This window comes from Tachysurus vachellii, chromosome 19 (assembly GCF_030014155.1).
Source record: "Tachysurus vachellii isolate PV-2020 chromosome 19, HZAU_Pvac_v1, whole genome shotgun sequence".
Taxonomy (NCBI): domain Eukaryota; kingdom Metazoa; phylum Chordata; class Actinopteri; order Siluriformes; family Bagridae; genus Tachysurus; species Tachysurus vachellii.
Genome location: NC_083478.1, coordinates 3,851,272 through 3,864,999, shown reverse-complemented (window position 1 = coordinate 3,864,999; position 13,728 = coordinate 3,851,272). Strand labels below are relative to the sequence as shown.

Here is a 13,728-nt window from a genome sequence, read left to right as displayed (position 1 = left end):
TTCTGTTTTCCTATTTAAGCTTAGACAAAAATTTATCAAGAGTAACTCCTCCTAGGGCTTTCGAGCCACATGCACCAAATTCGGATATGTTGTAGATCCTGGTCTGAAGTTTGTTGCTGTTACTTTTCTAAGCGATCCGAGTACCGGTACTTCCGGTACCGGGTCTCAAACTGACCTTTTTTCCCATAGACTCCCATTATAAACTTTGGAGGTTTATAACTCGGCAAGCTTTCAAACTATCTACACCAAACTCGGCCAGCTCCTTTAGGGTGATACTCTGAACAAACTTTTAAATTGGTGTACCGACTGGTCTTCCGGGTGTCCCGCAGCCCCGACCCCAAAATATGCAAAATGAAAAAACTTTTTACAACATGGACATGTGACATATCAAAACACTCAGAACAATGAGGGGAACTTCTTCAAGAGTATTCGGATAACCTCACATGCTTGTCTCCAGTTGCCTTCAAATGTTTTGGCACCCTAGCTTTCTGTCCACTTGCCTCCAAACGTAACACTGATCCTTATGTCCACTCGCCTCCAAAAAACACCGGCCTTTGCAAATACTTGCTTTGTCAAAGCCAACATCAAAGTTTGTCGCAACGTGCAATTATATTTATTATTATTATGATATTATTATTATTATTATTATTATTATTATTATTTTATTAGCAATTATTATTATATTTGCAATTATATTAGGGTGGACTGGTTCAAATAAAAGGTAGGCTTATCTAATCTAATCTAATCTAATCTAATCTAATCTAATCTAATCCATTTCACCCCATAACCAATATATACAACCTTCCACAAAGCCCTAACTTGTTCACACAAACACAAACTTAGATGCTCTTGACATCATGTTTTTTTTTGTTTTTTTTTTTTGGTGTGTTTTACCCACCAGCGTACAGTCAGTGTTTTCCCCTGTTGCTTCTCTACATGACTGTAGCCGTAACCTTCCGTCACGCTTTCCATCTTTGCCTCGTGAAGTAAATACGTCATCCTTCTTGTCAGCAGTGGCGTCACAGGGAAACAGAAGCATGCATCCCGCAGAACAGAGTACTGCAACCTTGGTCATGTGTGATAGCCGGAATGATTAAATGAGCAGAATATATTACCGAAAGCACACACTTTGGGTAATTAGCTAATGTTGGCTGGGATAGCTCGTTATTCAAATCGCGAACTGACTGAACTTTATACGCCTTTGACTCAAATTTGGGTGGCCTAAGAGTCAGATGGACAGTCGAAAACATTTCACTACATTTCACATACTCATCGTGTCCAGTTAAGAATGTGCCAAATACAGTAATCAAGTCAAGTCAACTTTATTTATAGAGCACATTTAAAAACAACAGCTGTTGGCCAAAGTGCTGTACAGAATTTAAGCATATAATAAAATACAAAACAAGATACAAAATGCAAAAGTCAACATAGGACACAACAACAGATAATAGACTAAGGTTATACCAGTGAGCTTACCTATGATCATACGCAACAGTAAAAAGATAAGTTTTAAGAAGAGACTTAAAATCTGCGTATGTAGGTGCTGTTCTTATATAGGGTGGTAACTTGTTCCATAACTGTGGTGCAGCCACTGAAAAGGCGCGATCACCTTTCGATTTCAATCGAGTCCTAGGAACAGTCAACTGAAGACTACCAGTTGCCCGAAGTTCCCTAGAGAAATTAGATTGTAACAGAAGGAGATCAGAGATATAGGATGGAGCCAATCCATGGAGACCCTTATAGACAAACAGCAGTGTCTTAAAATCCATCCATCCATCCATTTTCTACCGCTTATCGCGGGGGCAGCAGTCTAAGCAGGGACGCCCAGACTTCCCTCTCCCCAGACACTTCCTCCAGCTCTTCCGGGGGAATACCGAGGCGTTCCCAGGCCAGCCGAGAGACATAGTCCCTCCAGCGTGTCCTAGGTCTTCCCCGGGGCCTCCTCCCGGTTGGACATGTCCGGAACACCTCCCCAGGGAGGCGTCCAGGAGGCATCCGGAACAGATGCCCGAGCCACCTTAGCTGACTCCTCTCGATGTGGAGGAGCAGCGGCTCTACTCTGAGCTCCTCCCGGGTAACCGAGCTCCTCACCCTGTCTCTAAGGGAGCGCCCGGCCACCCTGCGGAGGAAACTCATTTCGGCGTGTCTTAAAATGAATACGGAATTTAACTAGAAGCCAGTGAAGAGAGATCATCACTGGTGAAATATGTTCCCTCTTCCTTTTTCCAGTTAACAATCGAGCAGCAGCATTTTGGACAAGTCGAAGACGAGACAATAGAGACGGTGAAACTCCCAAGTACAGTACATTACAATAATCTAATCTGGATGAAATAAAAGCATGTATTACAGTCTCCATGTCTTTTGATGTTAAGAATGACTTCATCTTTGCAATATTCTTTTAATCATTGAACTACTTACTAATTTAATTGCTGAAAACACCTGAATAATCAGAAATACTGAACAATTAAACACTGCTGGGGTATAAAAAACCCATATCTAATATCAACCAGTGATATAAGACTAGTTAAACTGGTTAGATTAGCTAGTGTCATGGGTAAATATGTTAAATTTATGAAAAAAAGAAAAAGCATAATACTGTAAGTAAGCAAGCAAACGCTGCTCATATCTCTCGTGTTTTCAGGGTGTTGTCCTGCTCCGAAACACCTATTTTAACCTTATAAAGGCTTCTGAACTCTGCGGTCATGTGACTGTGTTAAACAGGAGAAAGGAAGGAAGTGAACACAGCACAACGTGTCACTTTTGTCACCTTATTTGCACCGAGGATGTTGAATTAAACTAAAAAAACCACACACACACACTATGGATTTTGTATGTGAAATAATAAACACTTCTTTATATAGCAGAGGTCATTAACAATATGTCTTTATAACATCAAGGCACATTTACAGAGATTTATGCAGGCCAAACTGAGGGAACATCATCCTTTCTGTCACGAACGGTTTCTGGTGGCACAAATAAATGTAATCGAATGTGAATAGAATCTGTATATTTACCAGCTTTTAACTGGCAGAGTCTACGGTCTGTGCTTCTGATTAAAATCAGCAGTAGTACATTAACAAGTAGTGTAGCATTGTAAATGGATACGAAGTACAAATTATGTCCTACAGACGTCTCGGATTATTAACGAATGGATTAATACAGACTCGTTACAAATGATGTATGATGTTACTTCATATTAATTAGTTATAAACTAGAAGTTTTATTGATTATGCGTTGTGTTGTTTTCTTGTTTGTTTTTTGAGATAACTGGCAACCCTGACTACTGTTCAAACCTACAATTCCATCAGGATTCTGTGTGTAGATGATTTGTCTGTATTGTGCAGCACAGGAAGAATTAATTAACAAACATAAAGGCAGCAAATCACAAGCCAGACTTAGAGTTTAGACGTTTTAGTCTTTCTGAGGTTTAAAGTTGTATGTTATTTTGTGGAATGGATCAAATTGTTCTGTCAGGATAAAGGCTAAAGGAAAGACTGACTTTGACTTTCACTTCTGCTAGTGTTTTGTTTTTACTGCTTTCATCACGATTCCCACCCATCATTTTAATCATTTCGCTGAGATTACCATCATTCCCTCTCAGATTCACTCAACACTGTCATTGAGGAGCTGTGCCGGATCCTGATACCGTTCTGGAACGTCTCTGATAACGTTAGTGGTTCACACACCCTCTGCTTTTTCCCTTCCAGCCAGAGGTTCTTAAACGCTTTATTCACGATGCTTTGATGAGAAGATCGCAGGTTCTGATCAGCTGTGTGGACAGTTCGGGTAGTTCACTGTTAGCAGCATCATACCGTGTAAATACAGCGAGGTCTCGGATTCTGCACAGAGGAAATCGAGGAAGGGAGAAAGGTTAGGAAAGGCGACGAGAAGGCAAGGATCTCTGCTTCACTCTCGGGGTAACTGGTACAAACAGTGTACGTAGGGCTCGTGGGGAAAAGGTAGAAGTGTGTGGCAAAGGAAAATGAGGCTGTCATGGCACAGGTATCAGCAGGTGTCTTCTACAAGCAAAGTCAAGTGCAAAGTCAAGAAAACATTTTATGTTTTCACCACATGGCTGATTCTGATGGAGGGAAATTAATTAAACAAAAGTCACAATCTAAAACAATTCAATTCCATTTTATTTGTAGTATGCTTTTAACAGACATTGTCGCAAAAAGCTGCTTTAAACCGTCAACCGTCTGCCCAAACATTTTCTGTAGTTCTTATCCTACACAGGGTTTCAGGAAACCTGGAGTCTATTCCAGGGACTAGTGGTAGAAGGTGCCAACCCATTATAGGGCACAATCTCTCTCTCTCTCTCTCTCTCTCTCTCTCTCTCTCTCTCTCTCTCTCTCTATCTCACACACACACACACACACACACACACGCACACACAGACACACGCACACACAGACACACGCACACACAGACACACGCACACACAGACACACGCACACACACACCCACGCACACACCCACACCACAGACAATTAAAAGGCCAATAAGCCTACAGCTCATTTCTTTGGACTCTAAGGAAGGAAGCTGGTGGAAACCCCCTAAGCACAAGGAGAACATGTAAACTTCATACACACAGAGTGGCAGCAGGACTCAAACCCTGCACTGAAAATATACTAACCACTAAGTCTAACACCAAAATCCCCCTTCTCAATAAATAACCTTTACCAGACAGGTTATTCTTATGTTTATTCATTTTTGTATGCGAGGGTTGAAAAAAGTGTAAAAGAGTTGGCATTTAGAAAGGGCCAATCCTGCTAACACAAACATCCTACCAGGTACAAAAAAAAAAAAAAACCCAGGATATTATGATGTTTAAACAAGCAGCTGAGTTTATAGAGCTGTAACAAAAGTGAGCATATTGTCTCTGCACCCTGGTCCATGTCCATAATTTACTATAATAATAAGCAGGGAATAATAGCTCATTTAATAATGATGTAAATTTTGAACCAAACAAACAAATCCTGCTCTAAATATATAACATATAAGTGACAGCATGTGCACTTTGCCCTGCACATTTATGACTGCAGGATTTATAAACACAGCAATGCAAGCTACACCTACACGGAGGCGCAAAGCGAAAGCAAACAGAAGCCGACGCTCCTCTTTCACATCCTGCTTTCTTTCCTCTTTAGTAGAGTGGCTTAGCTTTATAGCTGTAAACAACCTGTCATAAAAAGGCCATGGCTAAACCGTAAATATTGACACCTCTGGGTTATAAGTAATTGTGATTACTTATATATATAAATAAAACGTCGCTGTCGGGCGGAAACCTCGTATGTCCAAATTTGGTCAATTTCATATTTTTTCACATATCGAATCTATTGGTCAGTCCCCACGTGGGTCTGTTATTTTTACAAGTTATTAACCAATCTAAAGTCTTGAAAATAGCTTGAGCGCAAATCTCATAACTCCATTGGACACTTCAACTGTCCACCTCTTCCTCACTCCGTGGGAGAGCTTCACGTCATATTTCTCCTCAAGAAGAGTCGCAACGAATCAACACGTCTTCTGAGGTAAATGTCTTCAAAACACTGGGCTCAAAGAAAAAAAAATCTTGACCCCCGCTAGTTCTGGTGCTCGTCTGAGGACAGGAATTTAGCGCAAGACAATCCACTGTAACGCAGACTAAACCCTGTGCACTGCAGATAAGGTACAGCGTTTTTTATAATTTCCTGAAAAATAACGGTTTTGGAGATACGAGGATTCCGCCTGACAGCGACGATATATTCACATATATACACATATGTAATTACTCATTGTCAAAATATTTGATGGTGTGATTGATATATTTGTGTTTAAAAATGGTGCCGTGTCTCTCACCTTTAAGGTGCACTGAGAACTGCAACCACTGTGACATCCAGTCTCGGCACTGTGCGGGACTCAGACGCTCCACGTTCAGCCCTCTCACGTAACAAGCCTGCAAACAGTGATCACGTGATACAAACACTTATAAACCTGGAGTTGTGCAGTTATAGGAAACTCATTAATAACAAAGTGCTGTGATGGTGATGTAGCCTGGTGGAAAACAAGCTTACTGTGACCACGCTGAAGTGTTTGTTTTCCTCTTACAGCATGTCCGTTTGTCACTAATTGCAAATCTTTATTTATTAAAGAATGTCATGACGCTTTTTAACTGTTTAGAGGTATTTGTGCAATGTCCATGAAACGAGTTAGTTTCTGTCCTCACTTTTGCTAAAGCAGCTAAAAGCAGAAGTCACAGACACTTAAAGGTGGGGTCTCAGATTTTGGAAAGCCAATGTTGACATTTGAAATCACCAAAACAAACACGCCCCTAACCCAAACGGGTCCCACCCCTGTATTGATAGCGCCGCCCACACATACATATGTAACCCAGGCAACTAATGGAAAGAAATGTGTCTTTATCATAGCTGAAGTGAAGAACAATACGATTGCAGATAAACAAACAAGCAAAAATGACACACAAGTATAATCATGTAAAGGACAAAGACATATATTAGTTCTGTGTAACAAAGCAAAACCAACGTTACTCACCTATCGAGAAGGAAAAAAGCGCCTCGGCGTCTTAAGTAAAGTCGGTCACATATTCACAGATTGGAGTTTCCCGAGTCAATAACTCCTGAGCTAAACACTGTTACTACACAAAACACGGTTGTAGCTGCGTCTCTACATTACTACGATAGAAAAGAGGTGTTATTTGTGTAGTAACAGTGTTTAGCTCAGGAGTTATTGACTCAGGAAACTCCAACCTGTGAATATGTGCCAACTTCCTGCTCCTTCAGTTCTCTCCAGCGCTGGAAAGCTGATCCTATATTAACACGTCCTACTTCTTACCTTATCGTAAGCCTTTCTTCGCTTTCTTTCTTTGTTTTTATCCTCCATGTCAATGTTAAAACCGCTTTCTGCTGATGTCACACATGCGCACTGAACAATCTCTCCGCCCATATTGACAAGACACGCCCCTTTCTGCTCATTGGCTACACGTTTGTTTTGTTTTTGTTTTGTTTGTCGGCCTGACTCAGTTTTCAGAAGCATTTCTCAAACAACGGAGACCCCACCTTTAATTAAAGACGCTTAATTAAACAAAAAAAGAAGAAAACTGGAAAAAAAACCTCCTCTGTCCTGAAGAGATATTATTAAAACTCATCACAACTCCTTCCAAAAGGCTAAATCAATAAAAGTCTCCATAAAGAAAAGGTCATCATACTGACAATTACACAGTTTTCACCAAACGAGCCCAGCTGGTATTATAGACTCGATCATGTGTACTAATATAAACCTGTCATTTAATCTACTGTCAGATCTGCTGTTCAATCTAATCAACATCTTCTGAACAACTGAAACCCAGAACCCTTCATGTAATCGACATGTAATCGAGTCTCTCTCACACCTGTTTGAGCTCCGTGTCAGTGAGTTGATGGAGGCCCATGTTGATGACGGCACGATCCAGATGCATGAGCTCTAGGGCGTGGCTATTCAACCGCTGGCCAATCCAGAACGCCGGGAGGCGGGGCGTTAAGAAGAGCAACGTGCAAAGGTGTCTCTGGAAAAAATGATCAACAAGCACATATCAGCTGTAGTGAGCAGGTTGAAGCAGTGATGTCACTATTGCTATGGTTACCGGGGCAAGTCACATGAGAGAGATGTTTAATCAAAGTCAAACAACTAATGTCCAATCTATTACAGTAAAAAGTGGAAGTATCCAACCAGAAATTATACTGAAGTGAAAGTATTAAAATCTACAAGTGAATGACTTTTATTCCTTATCTAAACATCCGTGAGTTATTCAGTGCAAAGGTCGCTGGTGACTTACACGACTTGCCGTTCCTCCCATGACCATCACATGACCATCACATGGTCCAATAATGCATGTGTTCATGTATTTGTCTGATGTTTGTTTGATTGCTGGCGTCTTGTGTTTCTAATGTACATCATAGCTTAATACTTAGTACTTTTACTAAATATATTGTAGTTGCTTTATTGTTATTTCAGTATGTACTTTTATTTACTTTTATCTTTTTTTAGGGTGACTATTACCATCTGTCTAGGGACTACAGGTGAAAAATACCTTGAAGATACCTTAAAAAAATACCTTGGAACTTGAAGATCTGTCCCTCTGTTCTCTGTCCCTGGAGAAAAAAGACTTACGTAAAATGAGACGTCTTCTCTTTTACCTCCCAACACTTTTCACACTTATCCTTGCACAAGAATAGAAAGAAATATAATATCAAATATAATAGTATAAAAAAAATAATCAAATATAATAGTAAAAAAAATATATAAATAAAAAAATTGAGGATTTTTCAAATCAGTAAAGTGGTAAGATGTACATGGAAAAATAGATAGATAGATAGATAGATAATATGGAGATATAAATAACATGCCTATCGTATTGCTATAAAGAGCAAAGTGTGTGCAATCTGTGTACATTTTCAGTGCACATAACATAACTAACTGGACATAATACAGCAAGTAACAGTCTATATTTTATCTATATATAAAATATATAATATAAATCTCTGGCATATTGACAGAAATGTTTATTAATATGCATTGTCCCTGTAATAAATAAACAAACAAACAAATAAATAAATAAACAACCAATATCAGAATTACAGATATTTATATATAGACAAAATATAGACTGTTACTTGCTGTATTATGTCCAGTTAGTTATGTTATGTGCACTGAAAATGTACACAGATTGCACACACTTTGCTCTTTATAGCAATATGATAGGCATGTTATTTATATCTCCATATTATCTATCTATCTATCTATCTATCTATCTTTCCATGTACATCTTACCAGTTTACTGATTTGCAAAATCCTCAATTTTTTTTTTTTTTTTTTTACTATTATATTTGATTTTGATTTCTTTCTATTCTTGTGCAAGGATAAGTGTGAAAAGTGTTGGGAGGTAAAAGAGAAGACGTCTCATTTTACGTAAGTCTTTTTTCTCCAGGGACAGAGAACAGAGGGACAGATCTTCAAGTTCCGAGGTATTTTTTTAAGGTATCTTCAAGGTATTTTTTTTCTGCTTGGAAACGTAATTCAGTACGAGTTCCAGTCGCAGCTTATTGTTACTGGAACATTGTTACTGAAAAACTGGTCCATATAAAAGAAACTCGTCTGTCCTGAAGACTTGTTACAGGTTTTACATCAGACTGGATCAAAGCACTGATATCGGAGACTCACTCCATAAATGTTAGAAATAAATAAATAAAATTACATCTGGAACTAATGTCAGATCTGCTGTTTAATCTGATCAACACCTTCTGACCGATCAAAACCCAGAACATCAGACAGAAACTTCCTGTAACACTCACCTAAGGCAGAAATGTCCAAAAACAATACTTTATTTCAGTAACAAATTATAATTACTTCGAGTATTTTCCACTAACCATCTGATCGGCATCCATTCTTCTGATTCCCAGTGGAGGACCTGAGAATAAAGTTCTCACTGCGTGAAGATCAGACACAACAGGGTGAGCACCACTCTGGACCTGGGGCAATAAGGCAAATATTAATAATTACTAGTTTTTCCGTACAGACGTTTGAATGTATTATGCCGCACACAGGGACTCACTTTACTGCATAGGTCTAGAAGTCGGCTCTTTAGTTGTTCGTGTGCGAGGTGCGACGCTGTCGTCTTTAACCCACCGAGCAGTGGCTCGTGATGCTGAGCTCTCTGTGTGTGATACACCGCCTGGAACTCCAACAGTTGTCGTGGCGTCCAGAAATGGCGAATCAGAAGCTGGCGAGGATAAAGATACCTGGGAAGAAAGATTGAGCGGTCGGTGATACACTGCAATCGAAAGATAAAATTAAAAAGACTGAGGAAAGTATAAGAGGAATAAAACACCGCAGGACGTAGTGTTATCGGGACAATCGTCGTCGTCGGTGTGGCGTGATGCGTCAGCGGTTATTTTTCTAAAACAGCACACCACTGTGTGTTTTCTTTTTTACTTGTTTACACTGTTGGTTTCATGATTAACCATTTTTTAGAATTATTGGGAATTTTTTGATCAGTATAAACAAATGAATTAAATCTAATATAAAATGATTCAGGACTCTGTTGGCTTTCAGTGTGAGACGTGTGTTTTTCTCTCAGTTGACAACCGTATACTGAATTTTAGTGGTTGAAGATAAAACGCCTTCAAATTGTAGATTATTATGAACAAGCACTTGGGGCGTCTTAGAGAGCAGAAATACTTCTCAAACGCTCAAAAATCATTTTGATTTTGACAGATTAAACATGAAGATATACGGGTTATTGAAAAACCGTTAAAGTGACTTTGCATTTGAACGGTGATGTATCCGCTCGGCGCTGTTGTTCATGAACGTGCAGTTGTAAATATATATTTTGCAACTGAATTCGAATTAGGACTTAAACGATCTGCACACGCACACACACGCAATGCAATTACAATTCAATTCAAATGCGTTAGAATGAACGAGATTTTTCTAATTAGCATTTGAATAGGCTACTATAGAAATTGTAAAAAAAAACAATAATAATAAAAATATGCGAAATTTTGAAACCATTTGACTCTTTTACGTCTGACACTTCTTTAACAGTATAATGTAAATTCAGACAATACTCACATTAAAAGAAACACTAGGTAGTTGGCAAACGGAGGAATGGAGATGATCACCAGAGGAATGGCTTTGATCATGTCTCTGTGGAACTGTCAGAACAAACGTGATCATACAGAGTATTGTTTATATTTATATTTACATGAAGCCTTGTATGTAATAAACTTTAAGTCTTTAAAAGTCTTTGTGTCTCTGTGTATGTCTCTTTGTGTGTCTCTGTGTGTGTGTGTCTGTGTGTGTCTGTGTGTGTGTCTCTCGGTGTCTGTGTGTGTCTCTGTGTGTCTGTGTGTGTGTCTCTGTGTGTCTGTGTGTGTGTCTCTGTGTGTCTGTCTCTGTGTGTCTGTGTGTGTGTCTCTGTGTGTCTGTGTGTGTGTCTCTGTGTGTGCGTGTGTCTTTGTGTGTCTCTGTGTGTCTCTGTGTGTGCATGTCTTTGTGTGTCTCTGTGTGTGTCTCTGTGTGTCTGTGTGTTAAATGCAATTTAATTAATTCAATGCAATTTAATAAAAATGCACACACAAGTGATTATAAATGAACGAATTAAAACCAAGGGTTTTTATTAACTGTACAGACAGTAATTTCTTTTCTCTAGATTTTGAATAGGACTGCTCTATATAGCTATAGTAATAAATACACTTTCATATGAAAGAGTTATTCAGAAAAATGTGGTTAGTATGCAGGTTTAATTTAAACCACACTGACATTAAAATTGCTTTAACAGCACTATGCCTCCCTCTAGCGTTCATCCTCTGTACTGCAGGTCAAAATTACAAAATCTAGATCGTAGTAATGTCCTTTTTGACCGCGCTGTAATAGGTTAATAACTCTGTTAGTTGGAAATTCAGGCAGAAAAAAAAAACTAAGGCTATTACAGGTAACTAATATTTTATAAACACAATTTTACAACACAACCCTTCTGGTCATTATCAAAAACATCTGTACAACAACTTTTTGTTTATATGATGAAATAAAACACTCCCTAACTCATTATCACCTGTCTGAGCTTCTCCATTTCACGATAAGGCAGCTTACGAGGATCGATGTTGTTTTTTATCATCCGAATTCTGATCCTATGAACTTCTCGGGCATCCTCGAAAAACAGTCGAAATCCTACAAGGACATAGAGAGAAACTCTGAACACATGGTCCCAAATGTAGTACTGCTAGTATTCTACCAAACACACATAACCCTGATTTTTCAAAAGCATAAGAATTTGCATATAGTTGAATAAATCAATTCAAACTTCAAACTCAGTTTTCCACTGTAGGTTGTCTTTCAAGGGGGGCACGGTGGCTTAGTGGTTAGCACGTTCGCCTCACACCTCCAGGGTTGGGGGTTCGATTCCCGCCTCCACCTTGTGTGTGTGGAGTTTGCATGTTCTCCCCGTGCCTCGGGGGTTTCCTCCGGGTACTCCGGTTTCCTCCCCCGGTCCAAAGACATGCATGGTAGGTTGATTGGCATCTCTGGAAAATTGTCTGTATTGTGTGAGTGAATGAGAGTGTGTGTGTGTGCCCTGCGATGGGTTGGCACTCCGTCCAGGGTATATCCTGCCTTGATGCCCGATGACGCCTGACATAGGCACAGGCTCCCCGTGACCCGAGGTAGTTCGGATAAGCGGTAGAAAATGAGTGAGTGAGTGGGGGTTGTCTTTCAGCTGAACGAAACACATTCGAACCTCACCTCGTGTAAATGTTGAATAGAGGACGAAAAATCTGGGGAAACGTCGCTGAAGAAATTTCTCGTACTTTTCGTTTGCCCATTTCAATCTTGCTGCGATGCTTTGGCCAAGGCCGTATCTCGCTTGAGAAGGTGAATACTGCCTTATTAAACACAGTCTACAAAGATAAACATGAGAAAGTCAATAAACAAGTCAATATATATACTATTTACACACCATACTGCACCCGGACACTTTAAGGATAATCTTTAAAAAAAAACCATACACATTTATGTATATGTATATTTATACATATGTATATACATTATTTCTTCACTTATATTTTCATAGTTTCTTATACAGTTTATACTTTTTTATTTATCGATCTTCTTTTTGGTTTTGGTTTATGTTTTTATCCTAAATTGCATTCATTTTTTTTTTTGCATTCAAAGTCACTGCATGTCGTACCCTGTAGGTATGTGTATGTGACAAATAAAATTTGATTTGATTTGATTTGAAACACAACAGTTTTGATGTTATACCGCAGTGTTATTTTACAGCCCCGGGGTCTCTGGTTCAGTCGTATGCTTTGGGTTTCTATCTGCGTTTAATTTCTTTCTTTTTACCTCATGGACTTTGTTTTAGGTTCTCTGATTTTCTCCCAACTCCCAAAAACACGTGGTGGTTTGGAGACGTCTAGGTGTGTGCATGCGTGTGTGCATGCGTGTATGCATGCGAGTGTATTCCCAGCTCACATGCAGGGTTCCCAGGAAAGTTTCTATCTATCTTAAACAGTTATTGAAGATGAATGAATGATGTTATGACCATTACAGAACAGATTAGGATTCCTATTGGACTACATGTCACTCAGAATTAATTTATCGGAAGGGTTATTTTATCTACATCTGGAGATGAAAACCAAACTGCAGCCCTCATATAACCCTTAAGCCCTTAGACACCTTAAATAACTCCAATGATGATAAATTTTGCATGGACAAAAGAATAAAACTTTTAATATTTTATTTTTTTTCTTCCCTCTGTCCTTCCTTAAGTCCATAGACGTGTCATTTGAATATAAGCTGTTAGTGGAGAGTGAGAGAAACTACATAAATAAGTTTTATCTACATGTTAAGTGACCTTATTGGTGGCTTTGTCACGTGGTCCTGACAGCCTGTGGCCTGTAAATACAGTCATTAGCATGTAGCATGTAGCATAACTTTTACAGCCATGACAACATGCGCATGATTACTGATGAATTAAAAGTGTGTTACCTGAGTTGTGTGACGGCTAACTGAGGCCTGCAGAACCCTACAGTGAAGCCCATGTACCGGATTCCGCACAGAAATGTCATAGAAGCACCACCGCACATCCGCATATAGGACGGCGCCATTTTGCGAAAAACCCTGTCAACTCGAAGTGGGCGTGGTCAATAGTGTGGGCGGGGCCAATGTGCTTATATGCAAGAAAAATATTATTAT

The 13,728-nt window shown here is 39.3% G+C and overlaps 1 protein-coding gene across 1 annotated transcript; it reads right to left on the bottom strand.

Annotated features, from left to right (window-relative positions):
• Window positions 1-2,825: 2,825 nt before the first annotated feature.
• On the bottom strand, window positions 2,826-13,672 carry letmd1 (LETM1 domain containing 1). The gene is made up of 9 exons (XM_060894694.1): window positions 13,522-13,672; window positions 12,274-12,428; window positions 11,588-11,703; window positions 10,606-10,688; window positions 9,587-9,773; window positions 9,402-9,503; window positions 7,388-7,540; window positions 5,839-5,935; window positions 2,826-3,839 (listed from the first exon to the last, which is right to left on the bottom strand). The coding sequence occupies exons 1-9, from the start codon at window positions 13,638-13,640 to the stop codon at window positions 3,766-3,768; spliced, it is 1,086 nt and encodes a 361-aa protein (XP_060750677.1). The 5' UTR covers window positions 13,641-13,672; the 3' UTR covers window positions 2,826-3,765.
• Between the last annotated feature and the right edge of the window lie 56 nt (window positions 13,673-13,728).

Bases quoted from the DNA above. Each gene is read 5' to 3' on its own strand.
- letmd1 (XM_060894694.1), bottom strand. From the start codon at position 13,640: ATGGCGCCGTCCTATATGCGGATGTGCGGTGGTGCTTCTATGACATTT. The intron at 11,704-12,273 runs GTGAGGTTCGAA...ATGTCCTTGTAG, and splicing joins CTATTCAACATTTACACGAG to GATTTCGACTGTTTTTCGAG. The intron at 3,840-5,838 runs GTGAGAGACACG...TCCTCTGTGCAG, and splicing joins GTTCTCAGTGCACCTTAAAG to AATCCGAGACCTCGCTGTAT.